The following is a 24,574-nucleotide window of genomic DNA, read 5'->3' on the forward strand; positions in this document are numbered from 1 at the left end:
TAACAGGGAATTTTACATATGGGAGATTTCCCTCATTAAGTTTGATTCCCCCTTTGTGCCCTGGTGACAAGCTATTCCCCACAGAGAAAAGAGAGGACCCCTACCCAACCCTGCCTGCCTCTCCAAGGAGGTGACCTAAGTCTGTCCATCTCCTTCTTCTGTTTTTCCTTGATATTTTGGCTTAGTGTTTGCTGAACGTCTACTCAAGCATAACAGACAGAGGAGTCTACACTGTGAATGATTCTAGGGCTCCTCCTTCCTCGCCCTAAATGCCCCCCAGGAGCCTCCTGGGTCCCAGGGTGACTGCTTCCACCACAATAATTAGTCCCAGCCTGTGACTCTTTCTTCATCAGCGACGCGTTCAGGAAGCCTCTCACTCCTCCCGACCACGTGTGACACACGTGGGTTGGTGTATTTCGCCTCACAGGGCGACTTACGTCTTAGGAGAGAAACGCGCTGAGTGGAAGAATGAGTTTGCAGTCGGGGATTCCAGGCAGTGCCAGCGAAGGGAAAGGACGTTTTGCAGCCAACCTCCCGGCCCCGGGAGCACAGCGGGGTCAGCGGAGCCCTCGCGACTCCCTCTAAAGCACCACCTCCTGGAAGGCGGTGCTCCTGGCCGAGCTCTCCTGCTGGCCTCTCTGCGTGAAGCGCCTTTGCCTCTCAGGGCCCGGTGCCCCTCTCCTGCATCCCTGCCCTGGCTTCCCGGGCCCTCCCCCGCCCGCCGTCTCCGTGGTAACCTCGAGGCCCCTGGCGCTGGCGGCGTGAGGCCTTCCGTCTTTGTCTCCACTAACTCCACTAAACTCCCCTTTTTGTTGTGGTGCCTTAACTGCTGGGACAGCGCAGAGCAAAGCTGTTCCTGTTGGTTGGTGTTCAGCCGCTCAGTCGTGTCTGACTCTTTGTGACCCCGTGGACTGCAGCACGCCAGCCTCCCGTCCTACACCGTCTCCTGGAGTTTGCTCAAACTCATGTCCATTGAGTCAGTGATGCCATCCAGCCATCTCATCCTCTGTCACCCCTTCTCCTCCCGCCTTCAATCTTTCCCAGCATCAGGGTCATTTCCAAAGAGAGGAAATGACCACCTTCACCTGGCTGAAGTGTTGGCGCTTCAGCATCAGTTTAATTCCTTTCTCAGTGAGTAAGTGTTATTGTCTGTGAGTCTGCGCTCACACTGGATGATGAATACCCATGGAATCAGGCAGCGTTTTTCCATCTGGCATTCATTTTAAATGCATCTGACAAGGCTTACATTTTGTAAAGTGCATACGGCAGAAGCTTCTACTTTTATTTTTTAGCTGCCCGGTATGCCTTTCAGGATCTTAGTTCCCTGACCAGGGATTGAGCCTGGGCCCTCCACAGCAAAAGTGCTGAGTCCCAACTGCTGACCACCAGGGAATTCCTGGCAAAGCTTTCAAAATGGCCTTATTGTGGTTAAATTTCCATGCCATAAAATTCATTCATTTTAGGTGCACGATTCCAAGATTTTTAGTAAATTAGCAGAGCTGCAAGAGCGTCACCACAATTAACTCAGGGACATTCCCACCCCTCAAAGAGACACCCACTCCTCCCCCCCTCAGCTCCCAGGGAAACACTAGCCTGCTGTCTGTTTTCGTAGATTTAGGCAAAACACTTTAATAGGCCGCGCATTCAAAATTAGTGGCACATTTGATAACATTTCTTACCTCTTGCAAAAAAGCTATAAATCCACTCAAGGTTGCTGAGGGAGCTAAAGCCATGCAAGCTATCAGGACAGGGACGTCTGACTCATATAGCATAATGATGCCAAATGCCATGACTGTGATCTACAAGGCAAGGGGAAACATATTAGCGCCATACATACTGAGTCCACTGATATTTGAGGAAATATTTAAGATGCAGGTGTTCTGATCAAATAGATGGGAATTTTCCCTTGTGTGGACACACTCCTTTCAAGGAGAGAAGGGAAGGGAGGAGATTTTGTTATGAGAAAATGTATGACCTTCAGCTCCCAACAGAAAATTCTTAGAGGGGAAATCTGGAGGCGAAGGTGAGAGCTGAATTGTTCAAACAGACCCACTGAGGCCTCGGTTTTATCCCGAGTCTGTCACTGATTTTTGTGTGACTTTAAATAGGTTACTTGACTAGCAGATACAAATTATTATGTACAGGACGGATAAACAAGGTCCTACTATAGAGCACAGGGAACTACATTCCATATCCTGTGATAAACCATAATGGAGAAGAATGTATATACGTAACCGTCACTTTGCTGAAGAGCAGAAATTAAACTCAACATTGCAAATGAACTACACCTCATAAAAAAATTTATAAAAAAAGAAATTATAAAGGATTAAAGCATCAAAGAAAAAAAAATCCAAAAACAGAATACCTAATTTTTTCCCTCCATAAAATGAGGAGAATTAGACAAGATAATCTTGATTATTTTTCAAATCTGATGATCCAATATTCCATAAATATGTGGCTACTTTTCAGTGGTATAAAAAATGAAACTGACAAATGCAAAGAGAAAGGAAAATAATCAGAAAGTACATAAACAAGTACGACACCATAACACTATGGTGTATTTTTTATATTGTGAACAAAGAAATTTTTAGTTTGCAAAATTTACTTTGTTTTTGTAATACTGCTTTGTCTTATTTTAATCCATAATAAATTTAAAATTAATTGGCAATAAAGGGAAAAAAAAGATCTCCAATCATTTGTAGATGTATTTCGATTTGAAAAATGTAGTTTTTCGGTGTCAAAAGTTCAGTTCTCTGCTGTGGTTCTTTATTTGCTAAAGCTTGCTTATTCTCACGATAGTGAGACGGTCTCAGTCATCATATTAATCCACAAACCTAACAGGAAAGGCCTTGGTGTTATCATGACTCTCCTTAGAAACAATAAAGCCAAATTCCCTTGTTTGTTTGTTTATTCACTTGCCGCTGAGGAATTCTGCAGGAGGAATTCACAATAAGACGGTGCAGACTCAATTCTGCTTCTACCAGGCGCTGGAGGAGGGCTGCCCTCACCAGCCCTTCATCCCTTCCTATGTACAGAATTGGGTGAGGAGCGAGGGGAGACAGGGTCGGGGATGGCCTCTGCTCTCTAAGTGGGGAGCCACGGAAGCTCTGCTCCGGCGCAGTCTGACGTTTCGAGCTCTGGAAGCACTGTCCTATGCTGTTGGAGTTGACACACTTTGAAATCTGCTGAGAAAATTCTCTCCCATTTTTCCCAACCGAAAGCATGACTGCAGAGGCTACATCCGTGAGAAAAGCCCCTCCCCTGCCCTGCTCCTGCAGCGACAGCTGAGGGGAAGGCGCGCTTCTGCCGGAGACGCTGAGTGAGCCGTCATCTGAGAGGCTGGCAGATCTGTGCGGACAGGATGAGTGGTGAGCGCCTGGTGACCCAGCGGGTGCCTCCTCCCTCGACACGTTGAGCAGGCATCCGTCTAGAAGTGCATTTACTAAATCTCAGCCTGGAGTGGTTCCTGCTCAGTGAGTGCCAGCAGAGCGAGTGGGCAAAGACAGAAAGAGAAAGGCGGCACGGCTCCAGGCTGCCGACGCCACAGGCCTGAAGACCGCTAAGCTCCAAGAGCGTCTCCGAGGCTGCTCACACCAGGATACTTGAGTCCTCACTCACTCCGACAGGAGCAGACCTGTCAAAGGTTATTGGCCAATAACCCTGACACTGCTTGAACACCAGCCCCTACGCCAAGAATGGAGAGCTGTGTATGCAAGAGAGACATTCAACCAGCAGCTGAGGGTTCCGGCTAAAAGGCACCTGAAATGCTAAGATGAGGCCCCCCCAGAGTTTTGATAAACATTTCCATCCAAGTTTTCGGTGATCTTACGTGCTCAGTCGCTCAGCCATGTCCAACTCTTCTGCGACCCCAGGGGCTTCCCACGTGGCGCTACTAAAGGACCCACCTGCCAGTGCAGATGTAAGAGAGACAGGAAGAAGGGAATGGCAATCCAGCCCAGTGTTCTTGCCTGGAGAATCCCATGGACAGAGGAGCCCGGTGGGCCACAGTCCATGGGGTCGCAAAGAGTTGGACACGATGGTGCGACTTAGCAGGCATAGGACACGAATCTTCTCTGTAAATTCGAGTCAAGGTCGTACACGAATTCTGCAGGAACATCACTGACTCCATAACGCGTTACACCTGCTCCCCTTTCTAGGGTGTGATTTTAAGGTATTAATTGTCCCCATCGCTCAAGGGAAATGTGCCTATGTTTAATGTTACATTGAAAGTTCAAAAAAGAGCTGTTTGTGTAAGTACTTACCACACAGAAGCAAAATGACCAAAGGCCACTATTTTTTCTCCTCTTACGAAAAATAAAGGCTATCACGTATGTCAGGAAGACAAGTGAAGCCGCATAACCAAGCGTCATGACAACCTGAGGATGATACAAAGATATCAAAGTCAAAAAATGAGATAGTGACTGAGGGATTGGTTACAAGAGTCTCTTACGCTTCGCATTACACATGCACTCGGCATGGTTTCTGTTCGGGTGTGTGACAAACTAAAAATGGAAACTTCATGATTATATGGAACTGTATCAGTATGCAAGTTTACTACGAATTGCTGTGTAAGATACTGTCTATGCCATTGTTACTTACCAAAGCAAATATAACTCGACTTGTGAGATAAACGTGCACCATGTTTGCGAGGTAGAAAATGAAATACATGGAAAGGAGAACGAGATTGTAGAGGCTGACATCCACCAGCGCCTGCCCACACCAGTACGCAGAGGGGAAGAGGCCAGAGATCCACAGCTGGGACTTGGTTCTCTTCTGATGAAAAACCACAGCAGATACACAGATGCAGTTGGAATTCAAATCCCCAACAAACACATCCGGTGATTTTCAAAGGTAAATATAATCTAATAGTCTAATAAACTTTTTAAAAAATTTAAGTGTCTTGAAGTGGACCATTTTTTGAAGAGTATATTGAATTTGTCACAATACTGCTTCTGTTTTATGTTTTGTTTTCTTGGCTGTCAGGCACACGGGATCTTAGCTTCCTGACCAGGTATTGAACCTGCAGCCCAGGCATTGGAAGGCGAAGTCTTAACACGTGGACCACCAGGGAAGTCCCTAAAATTTTTAAAAATCTAATATTTTTAAATTTTAATGTTTTAATCTGCTTCCCTGATAACTCAGTTGGTAAAAAATCCACCTGCAGTGCAGGAGACCCCGGTTCTATTCCTGGGTCAGGAAGATCCTCTGGAGAAGGAATAGGCTACCCACTCCAGGATTCTTGGGCTTCCCTTGTGGCTCAGCTGGTAAAGAATCCACCTGCAATACGGGAGACCTGGGTTTGATCCCTGGGTTGGGAAGATTCCCTGGAGAAGGGAAAGGCTACCCACTCCAGTCTTCTGGCCTAGAGAATCCCATGGACTGTATAATCCATGGGGTTGCAAAGAGTCGGACACGATTGAGCGACTTTCACTTTTTCAATATCTTAATTATGTGTACACTGCTTTTAGGAAGCCAATGACAAAAGAGCCAGTTGCAACAAGGTGGACTTTTAAACATGAAAATTATTTTATCTGGTAGGTTTGAAGAATAAATAGAACAGTAGGCCTCCTAACGATCAAAGCCTGAATCAATCTCCTTCAAAAGAAATGTTATTTTGTCATCCGAAGGACAGTAAATTCTCCATTATCTAAATATACTCCTGGATAATGACTGACTCAGATGGTAAGAGATGACTTATTTAAATATGATAGGACTGTCTTGCCTTGATAATGAACGTGACCGAACACAAATACAACCAAAAAACTGTATTCTGCACAATAGCAAGTGGATTAAAGTCTTCACTGTGGTCCTCAATTTCAATATCAATGATTTTTTCCCTGTGGTTAGGAAATAATGTGGTTGAAAGTTTTATCATATTCCCCTTTGAAGGTTTGGATTAATTTTGAGTCCCTGCCAGACTGTTGCACGTTTCCTATCTTTTTGAAGTAACAAGGACTTTGTGATTTTAGAAGCGGCTTTTCTGACTCTATAGAAATAATATTTAACCGCATTATCTGATTTAAACACGTTACAGCGTTTTCCTGTGAGAAAACACACAGCACTTAACACATAATGACTGAGGCCTCGGGGTTTGTTTTCTTGCCTCCTCCCCTTTCTTACTTTGTAATCGCTGGCACTGTTCATGGCGATGTTCGGAGACAGGCTGCAGGTGACAAGGAACAAGAAGAACGAGCCTTCGGGCAGCCCCGTCCGGAGCAACGTGTAGCCCTGCAAACGGAAGGCGCGCTTGGTGGGGCAGACTGGAGCGGAAGCCCGGTGTCACACCCAGAAAACCTGGATACAACGTCGTAAATCGATGCCACCCCAACAGAACAATTCATTCACGATATCCGTACAGTAAAGTGCTTAAAACCAGTGAGCATTTGTGAAAAATGAAAGAACTACTGATCTTCACAAAAGCACGTGCTTCTGGAAGTACTGAAAACTCAAACACGCCCATCTAGTTCATCAACCTCCACCCACGGAGGTGCAGGGGAGAGGTTCGTGATCATTTAACAGGAAGCTTCAACTCCAAGGGGAGAAAGAGAAGCGAATGATGACTCAGAACCCTTTCGGGGTGGGTATCATAAAGAAGTGAAAGCCCGCGCTGGGTGCCAGCAGCGCTGTTCACACGAGACAAGGGACAGAGGCAGCCACACGTCCTCAGACAGACAGATGGGTGTGCACGGGCAGAATCATTCACCCTTACAGGAGGAAGTCCCGTCACACCCTGCAGCGCGCGTGAACGGAGGGGGTGTCAGGGAAACGGGAGGGAAGTCAGGCATGAGAGACGAGTGCTGGCACGTGATCCCGCTGGTACGAGCCAGACTCCCAGAAAGAGCCGCAGGACGGGGGTCAGGAGGGGCCACGAGGAGCGGGGAGCACGGAGTCTTGTTTGGCGAAGATAAAGTGCTAATTCTGCAAGAGAGAAGAGTTCCGGAGACCTGACTCACGGCGGTGTGAGCATACTGGACACTTACCCTTAAAAACGCCTAGATGAAACACAGCCAGTGGGATCTGCTATAGGCCTCAGGGAGCTCAGAGGTGACAACCTCGAGGGGGCGGGGGGCGGGGGGGCGGGGGAGACCGGGAGGTGGGGGTTTCAAGAGGGAGGGGTCTACGTATGTCGATGGCTGGTTCACGTTGACACACCAACACAATACTGTAAAGCAATTATCCTTCAATCAAAAATAAAGAAATTTTAAGACGTGACTACATGGTAAGTTTTTGTGTTATGGGGCTTTTTTTTTCAAACCACAATACAAAAAATAATAATTAAGGAACTATGAGAGAAGTAGATAATTCAGGCCTGAGCACCCGTCTTCCTCCGCAAACCTAGTGATGAAGAGGTGAAGACACTGTTAGCTCAGTGGGAGCTTCTGAAGCACAGACTTGAAAGGATAACTCGCTGCAGAAAGCCCACCATCAAAGAGAGAAACCTGAACTCACTTCCCCCAAATCGGTGTCTGCGGCCTGGCCTTATGCTCGGGGTGGGGCTTCTCAGGTGATGCTAGTGCTAAAGAACCTGCCTGCCAATGAATGAGATGTAGAGAGATGTGAGTTCGATCCCTGGGTCAGGAAGATCCCCTGGAGGAGGGCATGGCAGCCCACTCCAGTCTTCTTGCCTGGAGAGTCCCATGGACAGAGGAGCCTGGTGGGCTACAGTTCACAGGGTCGCAAAGAGTCGGACACGACTGAGCGACTCAGCGCATGCAGGTACAGGGCTGCCTCCGGGATTAACTACAGGAGGCCCGTGCAGTAGCCTGTCTCAAAGCCATTCTCAAACTTTCCTTCAGGCTTTGGAAGCGACATCTACAAATTCTAATGCTGCACCAGATGGGAGAATGCTGCACTGTCCTTCTGAGAATGGCTGAAAGGAGAAAGGTATGCACCTCCGGGGATGTCTAAGAGAATAACCGTGGGGCCTCGGTCCATTTTGATCCTGAACAAACAAGCAATAAGATGAGGAAACTCAACGACCAAGAGGGGCTGCATCCCCCTCGGTCTGCCCAGTGGGCCCCCTGTCTGCAGGGTCCCTTCAGACCCCCTTGTCCGGCCACCACCCCGCTCTCACGGCCAGCGGCGGCTTCAGACGGGCAGTCCGCTCCATCTGCCCCCGTGGGCACGCCCAGCACCACTAAGGCAGTGAAGGCCCAGGCTGAGCTCAGCCCCTCTGTCACAGATTGGGCTTCCTAGTTCTGATGGCTCTATTTCCAATCGTGTTGCTTGCTCTCCCAACCTCCCGGTCTGGAACAGTCAGGGTCTGCTTCGGGAGATCCCTCTAGGGCGCCAGCTGGGGTCTAATCAGAAAGTCTTCACTACCTCCAGTACTTAAAACAGAGAAAAGTCAGTCACGCAAGGGTTACGTGTGTGGGAAGAGTGGAGGAACCAAGGGTAAGGAAGCCAGTGTCGTTTCCGGGTTGGAAGGCGAAGGGGAGGTGATGTGATTGGGGCCCACGGTGTGCGACCTTCGGCCCTCCTGGCTCCGATCCCTGCTTCCTGCTGTCTAAATCCAGTCCAGAGCCGGCTGACAAAGAACCCTGAAAACGTGGCTCTGGGTATCAGACACCCTTGCGATGCAGAGCAATGATGGGTCAGTAAAGGGACAGATCCGAAGGAAGACGGCCCAAGAGCCGGTGGATTCTCCTTCATTTCAGTCAATCCACTACCCGGGAGTCAATGAAGGGTCCCCCACCGAGTGATCCTGGTTTTACAAGATTCTAAAGCTGGTTACCAGGGCTCCTAGCTTCCAACTCGCCGTACAAACACACACAGAAAACACACACACACACACCTCCGACTTCCAACCCTCTGTACACACACACACACACACACACACCTGAAGTCCAACCCGCTGTACACACACACACACACACACACCTCCGACTTCCAACCCACTGTACACACACACACACACACACACACACACACCCGAAGTCCAACCCACTGTACACACACACACACACACACACATCCGAAGTCCAACCCACTGTACACACACACACACACACATCCAACTTCCAACACGCTGTACACACACACACACACACACACACACATCCGAAGTCCAACCCACTGTACACACACACACACACACACATCCAACTTCCAACACGCTGTACACACACACACACACATCCGAAGTCCAACCCACTGTACACACACACACACACATCCAAATTCCAACCCGCTGTACACACACACACACACACACCTCCGACTTCCAACCCACTGTACACACACACACACACACACACACACACACCCGAAGTCCAACCCACTGTACACACACACACACACACACCCAACTTCCAACACGCTGTACACACACACACACACACACACACACATCCGAAGTCCAACCCACTGTACACACACACACACACACACATCCAACTTCCAACACGCTGTACACACACACACACACACACACACACATCCGAAGTCCAACCCACTGTACACACACACACACACATCCAAATTCCAACCCGCTGTACACACACACACACACACACCTCTGACTTCCAACCCACTGTACACACACACACACACACACACATCCGAAGTCCAACCTGCTGTACACACACACACACACACACACATCCAACTTCCAACCCGCTGTACACACACACACACACACACACATCCGAAGTCCAACCTGCTGTACACACACACACACACATCCGACTTCCAACCCACTGTACACACACACACACACATCCGAATTCCAACCCGCTATACACACACACACACACACACACACATCCAACTTCCAACCCGCTGTACACACACACACACACACATCCGAAGTCCAACCTGCTGTACACACACACACATCCAACTTCCAACCCGCTGTACACACACACACACCTCCGACTTCCAACCCGCTGTACACACACACACACACACATCCGAAGTCCAACCTGCTGTACACACACACACACACACACACACACACACACATCCAACTTCCAACCCGCTGTACACACACACACACACACATCCGAAGTCCAACCTGCTGTACACACACACACACACACACACACATCCAACTTCCAACCCGCTGTACACACACACACACACACACACACACATCTGAAGTCCAACCTGCTGTACACACACACACACACACATCCGAATTCCAACCCGCTGTACACACACACACACACACACACCTCCGACTTCCAACCCACTGTACACACACACACACACACACACACACACCTCCGACTTCCAACCCACTGTACACACACACACACACACACACACAACACACACTCACTCTGTCTCCAGTACACTTCTGCAGTCAAGCTTATATTTTTTCAGAAGATTCCCTAGGAGACTATGACAGAATACTGAAAAATATTCCCTCATACAAATCCTTTAGTAATACCTTAGGAAAAGTCATATGTTGCTAAGTATAGGCTGATTGAAAAGTTAAGACAAAATAGTTTTTAGGACTGACAATCCAGAGGACCCATAGCACTTACTCAACAGTGGAAGAAGGTAAACAAGCAAATCCAGTGCTTACCGAAGGGTATAAGCTTCTCTCGGTCCAAATACGCTGTGTTTGATTAAACATCCGGAGAAGCCCGTTGCTGACGACGTTCATAAGGACAGGAAAACAGTGCAGCCTCTTGGTGTTGCACACGACTGAAAACCGATAGTCCTTCCGATAAAACAAAGACAAATAACATAACGTTAATTCTACGCCATTGAAGAGGAAAGAAACCAGTTTTGTACATAAGAGCTTAGCAATGATGCACCTAGCTGTGTGACCTTCTCTGAGTGAACTGGCTTTTCTGAGCGTCACCTTCCTCTTTTGTTAGGGGGGACAGTGAATGGGCTGTGATATGGCTTAAATGAGATCATGTACATTAGGTTCTGGTGGAGTGGATAGCACAGCTGGCAATATGCGTTTTATCAGCATTACTGATTTGAAATCATTCATCCTCATTTTGCTTACGAGGAAGTTTTATTGACCAGGATTTAACAGTGGCCCTGAGAAGGGGACACGAAGCTTACGGAGAGCAAGCAAAGGAACCCTGATCTTCTGGGTAGGAGGTAAGCACGGATTACACCGCCAACGAAGCATGTCCACACTTTCTGAGACCACCTTTCTGTTCTTCATGTTTATAAGGATGTTCACGCAGGCTTCTCTGGCGGCTCAGTGGATTCTTTAGACTCCGCCTACCCATGCAGGAGACAGGTTCGATCTCTGGTCCGGGAAGACCTCATGTTCCATGGAACAACTAAGCCCGCTACTCTTGCGCCTGTGCTCTGGAGCCGGGGAGCCGCAGCTACTGAGCCCACGCGCCTAGAGCCTGTGGTCCCAGCAAGAGAAGCTGAGTCTGGAGAGGAGCCCTACCTGCTGCACCCAGAGAAAAGCCTGCGCACTGCAGCGAAGGACCAGCACAGCCAAAGACACACAGCATTTTTAAAACTGTTCATGCACTGTTCAATATTACCCATCGTTCACACAGTCAATACCTGAGATTGGTAACAAATAAAGCAACTGACAAGCAACGGAGTTCCCTAGAGGTGGCGCAAAGATTACATATTTTACCACCTGCCTACTGTAGGTAGATTCAGTGATACATCTTCAATGCCTTTTGCTTTGTTTTTATTTCCCTTGTAGTAAGAAAGAAACAGGTAGCTTCATTTAATCTGGCCCCAGCTTTCCACTGGGATGCAAACTCAGAGTTTTGCTTAAGATTGGGATGTATTTTCAAGTCTTATTCCTGTGAAAGGATCTCTATTTCTTGTACTCTTTCACCCAAATTGAAACATATTGTATAATAAACTGAGAGCACTTTCCTCCCGTAGACTTCATGTGATTATTATAGTATTTAAGGTATTTTCTCAATATATAAAAATATCACTTGGGTAGTTCATCATTAAATAGGATTTCTTAAATTCATAATTATAGGGGTGGGTACTTAGAAGGTCTAATATTTTATTGAGTCTGAATAATGCAATGACATTAGGTACCTTCAAATGTAAAACATCTTCTAATTCAAAACTCAAGATAAAAATGTTTTACAACTTATTTAAACGTCACAGTTTATTCAATGATAACCCCACGTGTTTTGGAGTTGTCACCGTATACTAGCTGGGTTGAGTTTTCACAGGGTGTAAATCAGCTAACATGCAACACCTTAATTTATTTTTCATAAAAGCAAACACGAGAGGCAAGTGGCAAGCACACCTTCCGTTTCCTGGAGACGATGATGGCCCCATTGTAAGAGGGATCTTCGGTGCCGTTTCTACTTTCAAAGTCATCTACCTCCAAAAGTATGTTTTGATGCTTCAGCGACTGTATAAAATCTTCAATGTTTGATTCTAGCATGAAATCCAGAACAGAAGGCCATAGAAAGCAAGAACACGTGTGACCATTTTTAAAAGTAAACCACATACACAAAGTTAAGGTTTATAGAATACCATGTAAAGGCATGTCTCCTTGGGCATCAAAAGAATAGTAATACTGGCCCATAAGAGAAGCCATTCTACTCGCTTCTGTTATCAAATCTTATGCTTCACCACTGATTCTTTACCAATGAGCCACCGAAGGAGCCTGAAATAAGCAGTTAACAAAACCAATTGCCCATCATTTAGGGTAACAAGATCATGGGTTCTAAACGGTCTTAAAGAATCTTCCTAGATTTTGTTGGAGGGGCATAGGGTATAAACATGCCATCTTCACGTTGTCAGTTGGCGTGTATAGCGCTTATGGTGTAGGTTAGGCTGCTGTAACACAGAGACCTGAAGACAGAGTGGTTCTGTGAGTACAGAAACCCGTCTCCATCTCACAGAAGAGCTGAGCATCGCCAGGCGGACGGACTGACAGGCCAATGAGTCATACAGTGACGCAGGCACCTGCCCGCCGTCCCAGCAGCTCCCAAGTCACACAGACACGCATCGCTCCTCGCAAGTGAGGTTTAAATGCACATTTGATTCTCTTAATTTACTTCCCCCTACCTTTGCTGTTTAACAAAAAAAATCACTTATTTCTGGATTTAAATTTTGCTTTTCTGTTTACCTGTGTTATTGATGATCAATAAGCTGGTTCTGGGGTCTTGGGGAAGTTGTCCCGGAGAGAGGAAATACAACTCAGGTTTAAATTCCCAATCAGTGTTTTCTTTCAACACAGCATAGAATATGCTTTCCACAATCAAAGGGAACATTGCAATTCCAAACACAAACAGTCTATCAATAAAGAAATGAACCATATGAATGCCCCTGTGACAGAACAGTGTTATTTATTCAGCCAGACATTTCACAAATATTTGTTGAGTGCCATCTATAACTGGTGCTACAATTTCACAAGTCACACCTTCACATGCCATGTGTGGGCGCATGCTCAGTCCTAAGTCGTGTCTGACTCTCTGCGGCCCCGTGGACGGCAGCCCCCAGGCTCCTGTGTCCATGGGGTTCTCCAGGCAAGAACACTGGAGTGGGCTGCCATGCGTTCCCCCAGGGGATCGTCCAGACCCAGGGACTGAACCCGCGTCTCTTGCATTGGCAGGCGGGTTCTTAACTGCTGAGCCCCCAGGGAAGCCTGGTATTGTGATATAAACACAGGCTCTCAAATTAAACAGATGAAAATAAAACAGATGTGTGGAGAAGGCTGGTCAAGCCTAACGTCAGGTGTCCCGCGGTTGGTACAATCAAGCGCTACATTTATTCCTCCTCCGGCAGGAATGTTGCTGGCGGGTATTGCGTTCTAGGTTCTTTGCTTGCTTGTCTGCCTTTGTCTTTTTTAGATCCACAGTAACAATTTTTGTTCTTTTCAAAATTCTTTTCCAATATAGGTCAGTAGAGAGGAGCGTCCCTGCGCTGGGCAGCAGGCCCTTCTCAGGCACCGACTTCTGATGTAGCAGTGTGTCTGTTCATCCCAAGCTCCAACTCACCTGCCACCCCCAACCTTGCTCCTTTGCTAACTCGAAGCTTGTTTCCTACTTCTGTGACTCTGCGTCTGTTTTGTAAATAAGTTCATTTGTACCTTTTTAGAAGATTCCACATATAAACAATATGGTATATTTGTCTTTCACTTTCTTCCCTCACTATGACAATCCCTAGGTTCATCTGCTGCTGTAAATGACGTTATTTAGTTTTTTATGGCTGAGTAGTATTTCATCGTATTCTAGTTTCAGATTCACTCCGGTTTAACCCTCTCTCAACACTCACTGTCTAAGAAACCGCGCGCCCTGATACTCACAGGGTCAGAAGCTCTTTCTTTCCTCGTTTTAACTGTAAGAAACGGAGCCGTGCCATTGCCCAGAACTGCAGCCTCCAGAGGCCCATGACATTCACAGCCTTCTGCATCTCGGGGAGAGAAGGGCAAGGTGGATCCATTTCATGTAGCTGTCCCGTGTCCCTGCTCATCTCTGCTTGTTCAAAATCTACACACGGGCACACACACAGAATACACACACATTACTGACAGCATCATGGGCTTCACAGCTTTCTCTGTGTAACAATATCAAACATTGTTTTAGAATGTTCGTGGTTACAAAGCAAAGAATGCCGGAAACAAATTATGTGTGTGATGTCCACATTCAGTAAACTCAGTGGGGAAAATACGGTGAATTCATACCAAACGTGGAACTCAGGAAAGACGACCACAGTATGCCCAGTCTTTGAAAAGACAGAGAAGGTCCCATATGTGACAATATTCTGAGGGATTTCAAGAAATCTCTTCCACAGGAACACCTAATCATGGATGCCTAAATATCTACTTAAAATTCTACGTAGAAAAATTGTCAGATCTGAGACCAGCAGATCTGTACCTGATTCCCAAATACATGCCGTACAGGCAGCATGATCTGGGACGAATCATGTAACTGCTGTTTGGCCTGATTTTCTCATGTGTAAAGCGTGCCCGTGGCATTTGTTACAAAGGTTATTTTGTTGTCGCTGTTAGTCGCTCAGTCATGTCCGGCTCTTTTGCAACCCCAAGGACTGTAGCCTACCAGGCTCCTCTGTCCATGGGATTTCCCAGGCAAGAATACTGGAGCGGGTTGCCAGTCTCTTCTCCAGGGGATCTTCCCGACCAGGACTGAACCCACACATCCTGCATTGCAGGAGGATTCTTTACCACTGAGCCACCTGGAGAGCCCATAAAGGTTATTATAGGAAGGTAATTGCAATATAGCCACACATCGATCCAAGTGTCTGCCATAAAGGTTGCAAAATGACAGCTCATTTTATCGGCATCCATTAAAACACATGTTGGACTTCCCTGGTGGCTCAGTGGTAAGAAATCTGCCTGTCAATGCGAGAGACCCGTTGACTGAACCCAGGGTTCAATCCCTGGGTTGGGAAGATCCCCTTGGAGAAGGAAATGACAACCCATTCCAGTATTCTTGCCTGGGAAATCCCATGGACAAAGGAGCTTGGCGGGCTACATAAAGTCCATGGGGTCGCAAAGAGTCAGACATGACTTGGCAACTAAACCACGACCACCACCAAAACATACCTTAGGAGATTATTGAATACTTTTCCCCATTAAGGCTTCAGTGGAATTCTGCATATGAACAAGGTAAGGGCAATATTGATAAGAAACATCTGCTCAGACTTCATGACCCTGATGAAGAGCCTCTGACATGCTCAGAGCATTCAAGAAGCAGGGAGCCTCCAGGAGAGGAGATAGCAGGTAAAAGAGGAAGCGAATCATTTCCAAAGGGAAGTCTGAGATGCGCCAAGAAGGGACCCATGTCTAGCCCTAGTGATGACGTGAGGAAGAGGCTGACAGCCCTTCCCAAACAGCACAATCAGGTCTGGAATGTGTCTCGTTCCTTGGAGAGAGACACACACAAGACACTCTAGACAGTAAGCTGACACGTGACTGTTTGGAGATTGGTCTTCTGTGATGCGTACAAATGGATGTACCTTGCTCAGCCATTGAGTTTCCTTCCAGTTTCATGAAGACTTCATTCAGAGTTGACGTGGAAACCTCATAACTCATCACACCCAGGCCGCAGTCCTCATCGAGGTCACCGAAAAGGTCTAAGGCAACAGGAGGGGACAGAGACATCTGAAATACCACACCGACAACTAAGCCTAGTGAATGGACACCTAGCTGAACGATGATGCCGAATGTTGTGTAGAAGCTCACGTCTTTGGAAGGTCACAGTAGGTAAAATTTCACCAGGATGCACTCCCTCTGTGACATGAAGAGGGAGGCCGCCCCGCCTGTGCACAAGCCCTCTGCATCCATCGTCTGCCTACAGCTCACGACGCGCCCGCTAACATCTTTGAGGAAAGATGAGTGATCAGAGGGAGCATCACCTCCTCACCAATGCCCCATAAATCAACCGTCACCTCACAAATCACTGTCACCCCACAAATCACCATGCACTCCTACCTCTATTCCTGACTTTCCTTCTGGGTGATCTGCAGCTCCTCCCACCCAAGATCACCTCTTTGATTTGGGTCCTGAATTTCTTCCCCTTTGGGACTCTCGAGGACCTCCCAAAATTACCTCCTTTTCTCTCCTGCATCATCAATTTCTACAAGTACCAGGTCATCCCAAATCACATGCCAAAATACTGTAAGGTCACCCATTGAGCAAAGATGTGTGTGCGTGCACGCGACAAGCAACAGCAAAACAACGGAAAACTCGGCTCCTCCCACACAGACACATGTATTACTCCAAAGGTTTGTCTCTCTTGCCGTCTTCCATTAGTCACATCCTAGTCACACAGAACCTACACAAATCCAAATGCTGCCCTCACATCCCTGCTGTCCGCCCAGAAGCTACTGTTTTCAAGTATCAGTGACTCCAATTTTCTTCTTAATTCAATGAATATGTTTTCTTGGGGGGGGGAGGGTTGTTTGTTTTTATTCTTTTAACTTGGTCTCTCTCTTTTTAAAATTTAGTGACATTCAAAGCTGTTGACTATACCCTCCTTCTAGAAACACTTTCTCCCTTGAGTTAATAAGAACAAACTCTCTTGTTTCTCCTTCAGCTGCCCCGGGGGCTCCGGATTTCCACCGCCCTCTGACCCATCCTCCACTCTCTCCTGAGGGTTCAGTCCAATGTCAGCTTCTCATTAACCCAATCCCTTGCATTAAATCCATCTAATATGCAGATTCAATTAATTCAACCCAAATCACTGAATCAGTGATTCCCAGATTCAGCTCTCGCTCTGCCCTCTGATTTCCTGTGTCCCGTAACCAACTATACACTTGGCCGTTGGACAGCTCCACTCAGAAGTTCTCATTTCAGCTTCAGCTCCTTAAGAAACCCGACCCCAAACAAAATCCAAACCCACCACATACGAAAGCTGTAATAACGGTGTGAACACTTGTTCCCAAGCTCATCCCCTTGCACTTATACTTAAATTACCTGGAAATTTATTTGTCCTTTCTGCAGGCAATGTATACACAAGCTTTTCTTTGCTTTCCGTTTTCAATTTAGCATCAGGGATGTGGTGATTAATGAGGGATGTTATTTTTTCTGCATCACATGTTTCATTTCTGTACAAACTAATATGTAAAAGGAAAGACAGTTCATTTGTGTTTTCTCTACTGCTGCCACAAAAACAGAGCTCTTATCAGATTTCTAGCCTCTGTATTACTTTACAATTACCAAGTAATTACCAAGTATTACTTTACTTGGCTTCAGGGAGTAAACAAATGAGTAAATAATAACAGTAATAATGATGTCATCAGTTTGGAAAATCTTAGGATCTATACAGAGAAGATGTATCAGCTCAAAACAACTGCAAGTACACAAAAATAAATAATGCAATTAAAATGATATATCAAGTATGAAGAGAAACAGGCAGGCAAGAACATTAGGCAGAAGAGATTTCTTAGGGAAAATAATTATTACACCAGACTGTGCAGATATTAGAAAATTGATGTCTAATAGGGGAACCTGCCCGTCACAGATGTTTTGTTTGATCATCAAGGTTTTTTAGAAAAGGTATTGGTTTGGCTTGGAAGCACTTTCTGGTTAGACACAGTCCTCCACTCCTTGTCTCCAGATTTTCTCCCTGTTGATGGCAGCTTCTGGAAGGACTTGACTTCGTGTCCTGTGAAAGGATGGCCATCTACCAGAGCACTGCTTGGGTCAGCCGAGGAGATTCAGGGCAGGAAAACGTCAAGGCCTGTTAGACCACCCACGGCCTCAGCCTGGACGCGGGTCCGTGAGGTCAGCCCACCCACGGCCTCAGCCTGGACGGGGGTCCAGGAGGCAGTCATCAGTCCGCCAGGGCCTCTCCCTTTGAAATCTGCCGTCCTCAGCGCCGGTGGAGATGCAGGAGGCAAGAGTGTGGAAGAGCGCGTGGCAGACACGGACCCGTCCAGCCGAGCGAGCTGAGGCGTGAGATCCATCTGTCTCAGAGCGGCCTGCCCTTGAGACAGCCCATCAATGGAGATTTATCAACAGAGCCAGGCACCCCCCATGCCTTTACCTTAGGTGATAGCCGAGACCCCATCTTCGCTTCAAAAAGACAGAGGAGCCCGCACACTTCAGCCTCCCGTTGGACAGGATCACTTTCCTATCTGAGCAAAAAGGAGCGAGAGAGGGAAGACGGGGTCGTCATCTCTTCATTGTGTGGAAAATATCGGGCGGGGCGCTAGAACTCAGATTTTCAAAGAAGAAGTGTCCTGCGGGGGCCTAACTCCATCTCATGGCTTTTAAAAACATGAAACGTGCAGTAAAATGGACGCATTTCAAATGAGCTTCTGCCAGCCTGGAAGGGAGCGGGGTTTGGGGGAGAAAGGATCCACGGCAGCGCACGGCTGAGTCCCCTTGCTGTTCACCTGAGACCATCAAAACACTGTTAACTGACTATATCCCAGCACAAAACGATTTTAATGTTTAAAAAAATTCAAACATGTTATTGTGTATAAGATAAAGTTAAAAGATAAAATGAGCTTCTGCAGGGGAGAATGAACAAATGTATATGTTTTGAACTGTGGTGTTGGAGAAGACTCTTGAGAGTCCCTTGGACTGAAAGGAGATCCAACCAGTCCATCCTTAAGGAGATCAGTCCTGGGTGTTCATTGGAAGGACTGATGTTCAAGCTGAAGCTCCAATACTTTGGCCACCTGATGGGAAGAACTGACTCATTGGAAAAGACCCTAATGCTGGGTAGTATTGGGGGCAGGAGGAGAAGGGGACGACAGAGGATGAGATGGCTGGATAGCATCACCGACTCAATGGACATGGGTTTGGGTAGACTCAGGGAGTTGGTGATGGACAGGGAGGCCTGGTGCGCTGCGGTTCATAGGGTTGCAAAGAGTCGGACACGACTGAGCGGCTGAACTGAACTGATATGTCTGGCTGAATCTGCTGTGCAACTGGAACTATTACAAAACTGCTTATCAACTATACTCCAATAGAAGATAAAAAGTTAAAAAATTAAATTAATTAAAAGAATGAGCTTCTGCATTCCAGTCTACTTCAGTGGCCTCTGATACTTCTTGGAAAAAAAAGAAACCAACCATAAATTCCGTGAGCATATTTTGTACTCTGGATGATAAAAAATGAGTGGACATTTTTCAACCAAATCGACATGAAAGAAGATTGGGATGCTGAAATTAACCAAGAGCTGATCTGAAACACAGTGTCTCACTTGCGCTCACAGTCCTGCGTGTGCAGAGCTGGTGAGGAGTTCTACATGGGACCGGATGGCAGCCGCCCCTGGACTCCGGTGCTATATGGACACACAGAGGGGATGAGAGCAGCAGTCTCGCCCTGGGAATCCGTGTCTCCCAAATTCTTCATCGTCAAACAGAGAGAAAGCCACCGTTACCAGCCAGGATGTCCGCTTCATCCGTCAAGTTGGTACTCAAGAGGATCACGCGGTCTGCTTTGCGCTCCCTGAGGAAGTTCCATATTCGATGCCTTGAGAAAGGATCCAATCCCACCGTTGGCTCATCTAAGAGCAAAACCTACGGTGGATGAAGATATATACACCGTTTCTCTCGTCCTTGTTAATGGTCTCCACGGTAGAGCACGGGAAACAATAAAAATCGTGCCCGATAACGACTGTGCACCACTTGTATCCAATATACTTACACTCATGGTGACACAGAGTATGCTCTCTCTGGCTACGTTACAATGAAAACTCGACCACTTTCAGGGGTGAAAGAAGAGCTTCATTCTTTGACATTGGTCTTAGTGGTATTTTTTTGGATCTGTCTCCTCAGGCAAGGGAAGCAAAAGCAAAAATAAATGAATGGGCCTACATCAAGCTCTAAAGCTTTTGCAGGGACTCCGCTGGCAGTCCAGTGGTTGAGACTTCACGTTTCCAATGCAGGGGGCACAGGTTTGATCCCTGGTTGGGAACCAAGCTCCCACAGGCCATGTGGTGCAGCCAAGAAATTAAAAAATAAATAAGAATAAATTCTAAAGTAACATAGATAACTGAAATAGCTGTAAAAATAAAATAAAAAGCTTTTGCAGAGGGAAGGAAACTATCAACAAATCCAAAAGGCTGCCTACCAAGTGGGAGAAGATACTTGTAAATGATTTGACCAATAAGGAGTTGACATCCAAAATATAGAAAGGACTCACACGATTCTATACAAAAAGATAACTTGATTAAAAAATGGTCGCGGGATCTGAACAGACATTTTTCAAAGAAGACATATTTATAGCCAACAGACACATGAGCTACTCAACATCACTAACCATCAGGGAAAAAAATGCACATCAAAACCACAATGAGATATCACTCACACCTGTCCGAATGGCTATTATCCAAAAGACAATGAATAACAAATATTGGTAAGGATGTGGGAAAAATAGGACCTTTGTGCACTGTTACTGGGAATATACATTGGTGCAGTCACTTTGGAAAACAGTATGGGGTTTCCTCAAAAGCTGAAATTAAAAATAGAACTACCATACAATCCAAAAAAACCACTCAAAACACTAATTTAAAAAGACACATGTGTCCTTATGTTTACTGCAGTGTTATTTATAGTAGCCAAGATATGGAAGCCACCTAAATGTCCATAAATAGGTGAATGGATAAGGAAGATACTACTCAGCCAAACGTAGAATGAACGCTTGCATCTGTGACAACAGGGATAGACCTAGAGGGTATTACGCTAAGCAGAAGTCAGAGAGAGAAAGACAAATGCTGCATGATCTCATTTACATGCAGAATCTAAAAATCAAAGCAAACTAGCAAAGAGAACAAAACAGAAACAAACTCTCAGGTAGAGAGAACAAACACGTGGTCGCCAGAAGGGCGGGGGGTGGGAGGATGAGTGAAATAGGTGAGGGAGCTTAAGAGGCGGCAACCTCCAGTTACAAAGTGAATGAGCCCCATCAAATGTGCAGCGTGGGGAATAGAGTCAGTAATGTTTCAATTACTTTGCACAATGACAGATGGTAACGAGATTTATCGTGGTGGCCATTTTGTAATGCATAGGAATATTAAATCTGTACGCTGTGCACCTGGAAGTCACGCAGTGTTGTAGGTCAGTTGTATTTCAAGAAGGACGAGAGGAAGAAGAGGAAAAAGGAGGAGGAGGAGGAATCATCTGTGTATACAGTAAAATGTTCTTATCACACACACACACACACACACACACACACACACACGCACGCACAGGAGCTGGGCCTTGTCTGACGGCCGCCCTGTGGTCCTCCTCACGCATAATCTCACTTACTGGAGGATCTCCCAGAAGGGCAATCCCAATGGTCAGCATTCTTTTCTGGCCTTCACTTAAAAGTGTAGCAAGATTATCCTGAATGTTCTGTATGTCCAATTCCAGTAAAACTCTTTGTACCTAGACAAGAAATATGCAAAGCTTGAAATCCAAGATGATTCCTATTATGGCATTTTGACCATCCATTAGAGAAGTATATGGAATCGGTAGCCATTCCCTTCTCCAGGGGAGCTTCCTAACCCAGGGATCAAACCCAGCTCTCCCACATTGCAGGTGGATTCTTTACCAGCTGAGCCACCAGGGAAGCCCGTACATATATATTTTAAAGGACCTCTGCCTGCATTTCATCTGTGACAGAGCAGTGAATCACTGATTTAACGCGGCAAATGTTCCTCGGTTCAGAGAACCTGAGCACACCATGTACCTCCCGTTCCGCGTCCTTCGGCCGAATCCCTTTTATTTTTGCAAACAGCCTGAGGTTTTCCTTCACAGTGAGTGTGTCAAACTGAACGTTGAATTGAGGACAAACACCAGTTATCTTTTGGATTTCCTCCAAGTCTTGCATTTTGGAGAGATTTTTATTATAGACGGTAACTGATCCTAAGAATAGAAGTTAAAAATAATTTAACACTGGTGAGATAATACATTTTATTAATGTCTGTAGATCTTGTTTAGGAAAATATTGGCATATATTCAGAATTATCTAAAATGATGACTTTATAATTTATGAACCATCACTAACTACTCTCAGCATAAATAGATGTTGTGAATAGTGTATACACAATATCTCCCCCGAAATATCACACAGCAATGAAGATCAGGATTTTCATGAAAATTTGGGAAATAGAAAATTTATATAAAATCATGTCATTCTGGTAAACAGCTTTAGATAAATGAACACTATTTCCTCTTAAGCAGTTAAATTTAAACCTGAAAATGAGAAAGGCACACATGGCCTCATTCTACGATCGGGCTTCTTGCCTTTGGGAAGCATCTTCTGCCCACCTTCTGTTGGAACAGACGATCCAATAAGGATGCTCAGCAACGCCGATTTGCCAGCCCCACTGTGACCCAGAATTGCTGTGATCTGACCTTCATAGATGTCAAAGAACAAGCCTATTTTCAGAATAAAACATCAGCATTATAAATAAGAGGGCAATAGATAGGGCCATTTCTAAAAACAGAATTTATTCTGTTTTCAAGACAATTTATTTTAATTGTGTATTTGAAGCGTTTCAATAGTTTAAAATCCCATGGACGGAAGAGCCTGGTAGGCTACAGTCCATGGGGTCGCACAGAGTCAGACACGACTGAGCCACTTCACTTTCACTTTTCCCTTTCATGCACTGGAGAAGGAAATGGCAACCCACTCCAGTGTTCTTGCCTGGAGAATCCTAGGGATGGCGGAGCCTGGTGGGCTGCCATCTGTGGGGTTGCACAGAGTCGGACACGACTGAAGCGACTTAGCATGGCATAGCAATAGTTTCAAATACGTAATATTCAGTATTTTCCTGGTTGCTAAAATAACATCTTTACTGTAGAATATTTGAGAAATAAATACAATCACTTAAGATAAAAATCAACCATAATTCCAAATAGCCACATTATAATACATTTGCATCATGTGTATATTTGCACATATGAACGTGTAAATATATTTATAAACTTTGACTGTATTTTTTCCTAGGCTGCCTTTTCAAATATTTAATCATAAACCTTTTTCATGGCATTAATTATCTTTTAAATTATCTTTTAAAACACATTCACCAAAAATCTGTATTTTCTATTCTTTTGTTAAAAGTACAGTGTTTTCATGTCAATAGAAAAATCATTTAGCTAAAAATTCTTTGAGATATTATTTTTTCTTTATTTGCTTTACCACCATGTGAAATCCAAACTTCATTACAGAAAGGTGTTGAACAGAGCAAGATGAAATTCTTACAAACCTTGTAATACATTATATCTAAATGATCAAGTTCTTTCAATTAAAACAAGTGACCTACTTTTTAATAATATTGAATTTAATGACTGGACTGAAATTTCAGTTCATCTATTTTCTATCTGGATGATCTTGGATAGACAAAACTTTATAAGGCTGGTTTACTCACCTATTAAATATACTAGTAAAAATAATTATAAGAGAAAATTCTTTCTGTTGTAATCTAATCCATTAAACCGTCACTTGCAATTTGACTAAATGATTTTAAAGGTCATTGGAAGAATAAACTCAAATGATTAAGAAAATCTACAGAATAGTAAGAAATCAGTCTTGGCTGTAAGATATTAACATATATTTGAGAACCATAATAATTAAAATATTAGTAATACAGTTATACCAGTGGAGAAAATATAATAAATAAAATAATATATTATTGGTCCAGAATACACTGACCTATAGAATCAGAAAGAAACCTAAAATAGACCAAAGTCAAGATAAGAAATTAAAATCAATGAAACAAGCTTTTGAATCTGTCAAAAAAAATGAGTTAATTAATAAACAATATTGAGAAAACTAAAGAAGCACAATAACACATCTTATGCTTGTTGTTTTTAAAGGGGAGCGATCAGTGTTTTCAAGGATAAAAGTGACGCTAATTATCCTGAAAATTACACGTATGATCTGAAAAAAGAAACAGAGGCCTCAGTTTCCTCATATGTAAAGTGGAAGAGAAGTGAGGATCTCGGGTTAAAGGAAAAAGCCCAGGCATGTCACTGAGCATTGCTCTCAGCGCACACTAGGCACTCGGTAAGCCTTGGGTATTCATTGCTATTATTTCTGTTGTTAATAACTGCTGGTGGGAATATGATATTTTATAATCTTGGAAGGAAATGATTTGGTACTTGAACCAAGAATCTTAAAAATATGGACCCATTTGAACAATTCCGTTTCTAGAAATTTTTATTCAGGAAGTTATTAGCAATCTTTACAAAGATT

At 45.1% G+C, this 24,574-nt stretch overlaps 1 protein-coding gene across 4 annotated transcripts in view; it reads right to left on the reverse strand.

Moving 5' to 3' along the window:
- Positions 1-24,574, reverse strand: part of ABCA6 (ATP binding cassette subfamily A member 6) — a 64,609-nt gene that overhangs the window by 13,615 nt on the left and 26,420 nt on the right. For all 4 annotated transcript variants that reach the window (XR_014079759.1, XR_014079758.1, XM_081580856.1 and 1 more), the window contains exons 13-27: positions 22,645-22,755; positions 22,064-22,239; positions 21,640-21,759; positions 19,770-19,908; positions 18,423-18,513; positions 17,351-17,490; positions 15,892-16,008; positions 14,219-14,402; positions 13,040-13,206; positions 12,209-12,342; positions 10,532-10,669; positions 6,121-6,228; positions 4,600-4,773; positions 4,263-4,376; positions 1,680-1,799 (exon numbers count right to left, since the gene is read on the reverse strand). Coding sequence is in view for 2 of the 4 variants with exons in the window: in XM_081580856.1 (XP_081436982.1) it covers positions 1,680-1,799; positions 4,263-4,376; positions 4,600-4,773; positions 6,121-6,228; positions 10,532-10,669; positions 12,209-12,342; positions 13,040-13,206; positions 14,219-14,402; positions 15,892-16,008; positions 17,351-17,490; positions 18,423-18,513; positions 19,770-19,908; positions 21,640-21,759; positions 22,064-22,239; positions 22,645-22,755 (2,033 nt within the window). In the remaining 2 variants the exon portion in view is untranslated. The remainder of the gene's footprint in view (positions 1-1,679; positions 1,800-4,262; positions 4,377-4,599; positions 4,774-6,120; positions 6,229-10,531; positions 10,670-12,208; positions 12,343-13,039; positions 13,207-14,218; positions 14,403-15,891; positions 16,009-17,350; positions 17,491-18,422; positions 18,514-19,769; positions 19,909-21,639; positions 21,760-22,063; positions 22,240-22,644; positions 22,756-24,574) is intronic.

Source organism: Giraffa tippelskirchi, chromosome 3, assembly GCF_054371585.1.
Source record: "Giraffa tippelskirchi isolate mGirTip1 chromosome 3, T2T-mGirTip1v1.2.pri, whole genome shotgun sequence".
Classification (NCBI taxonomy): Eukaryota; Metazoa; Chordata; class Mammalia; order Artiodactyla; family Giraffidae; genus Giraffa; species Giraffa tippelskirchi.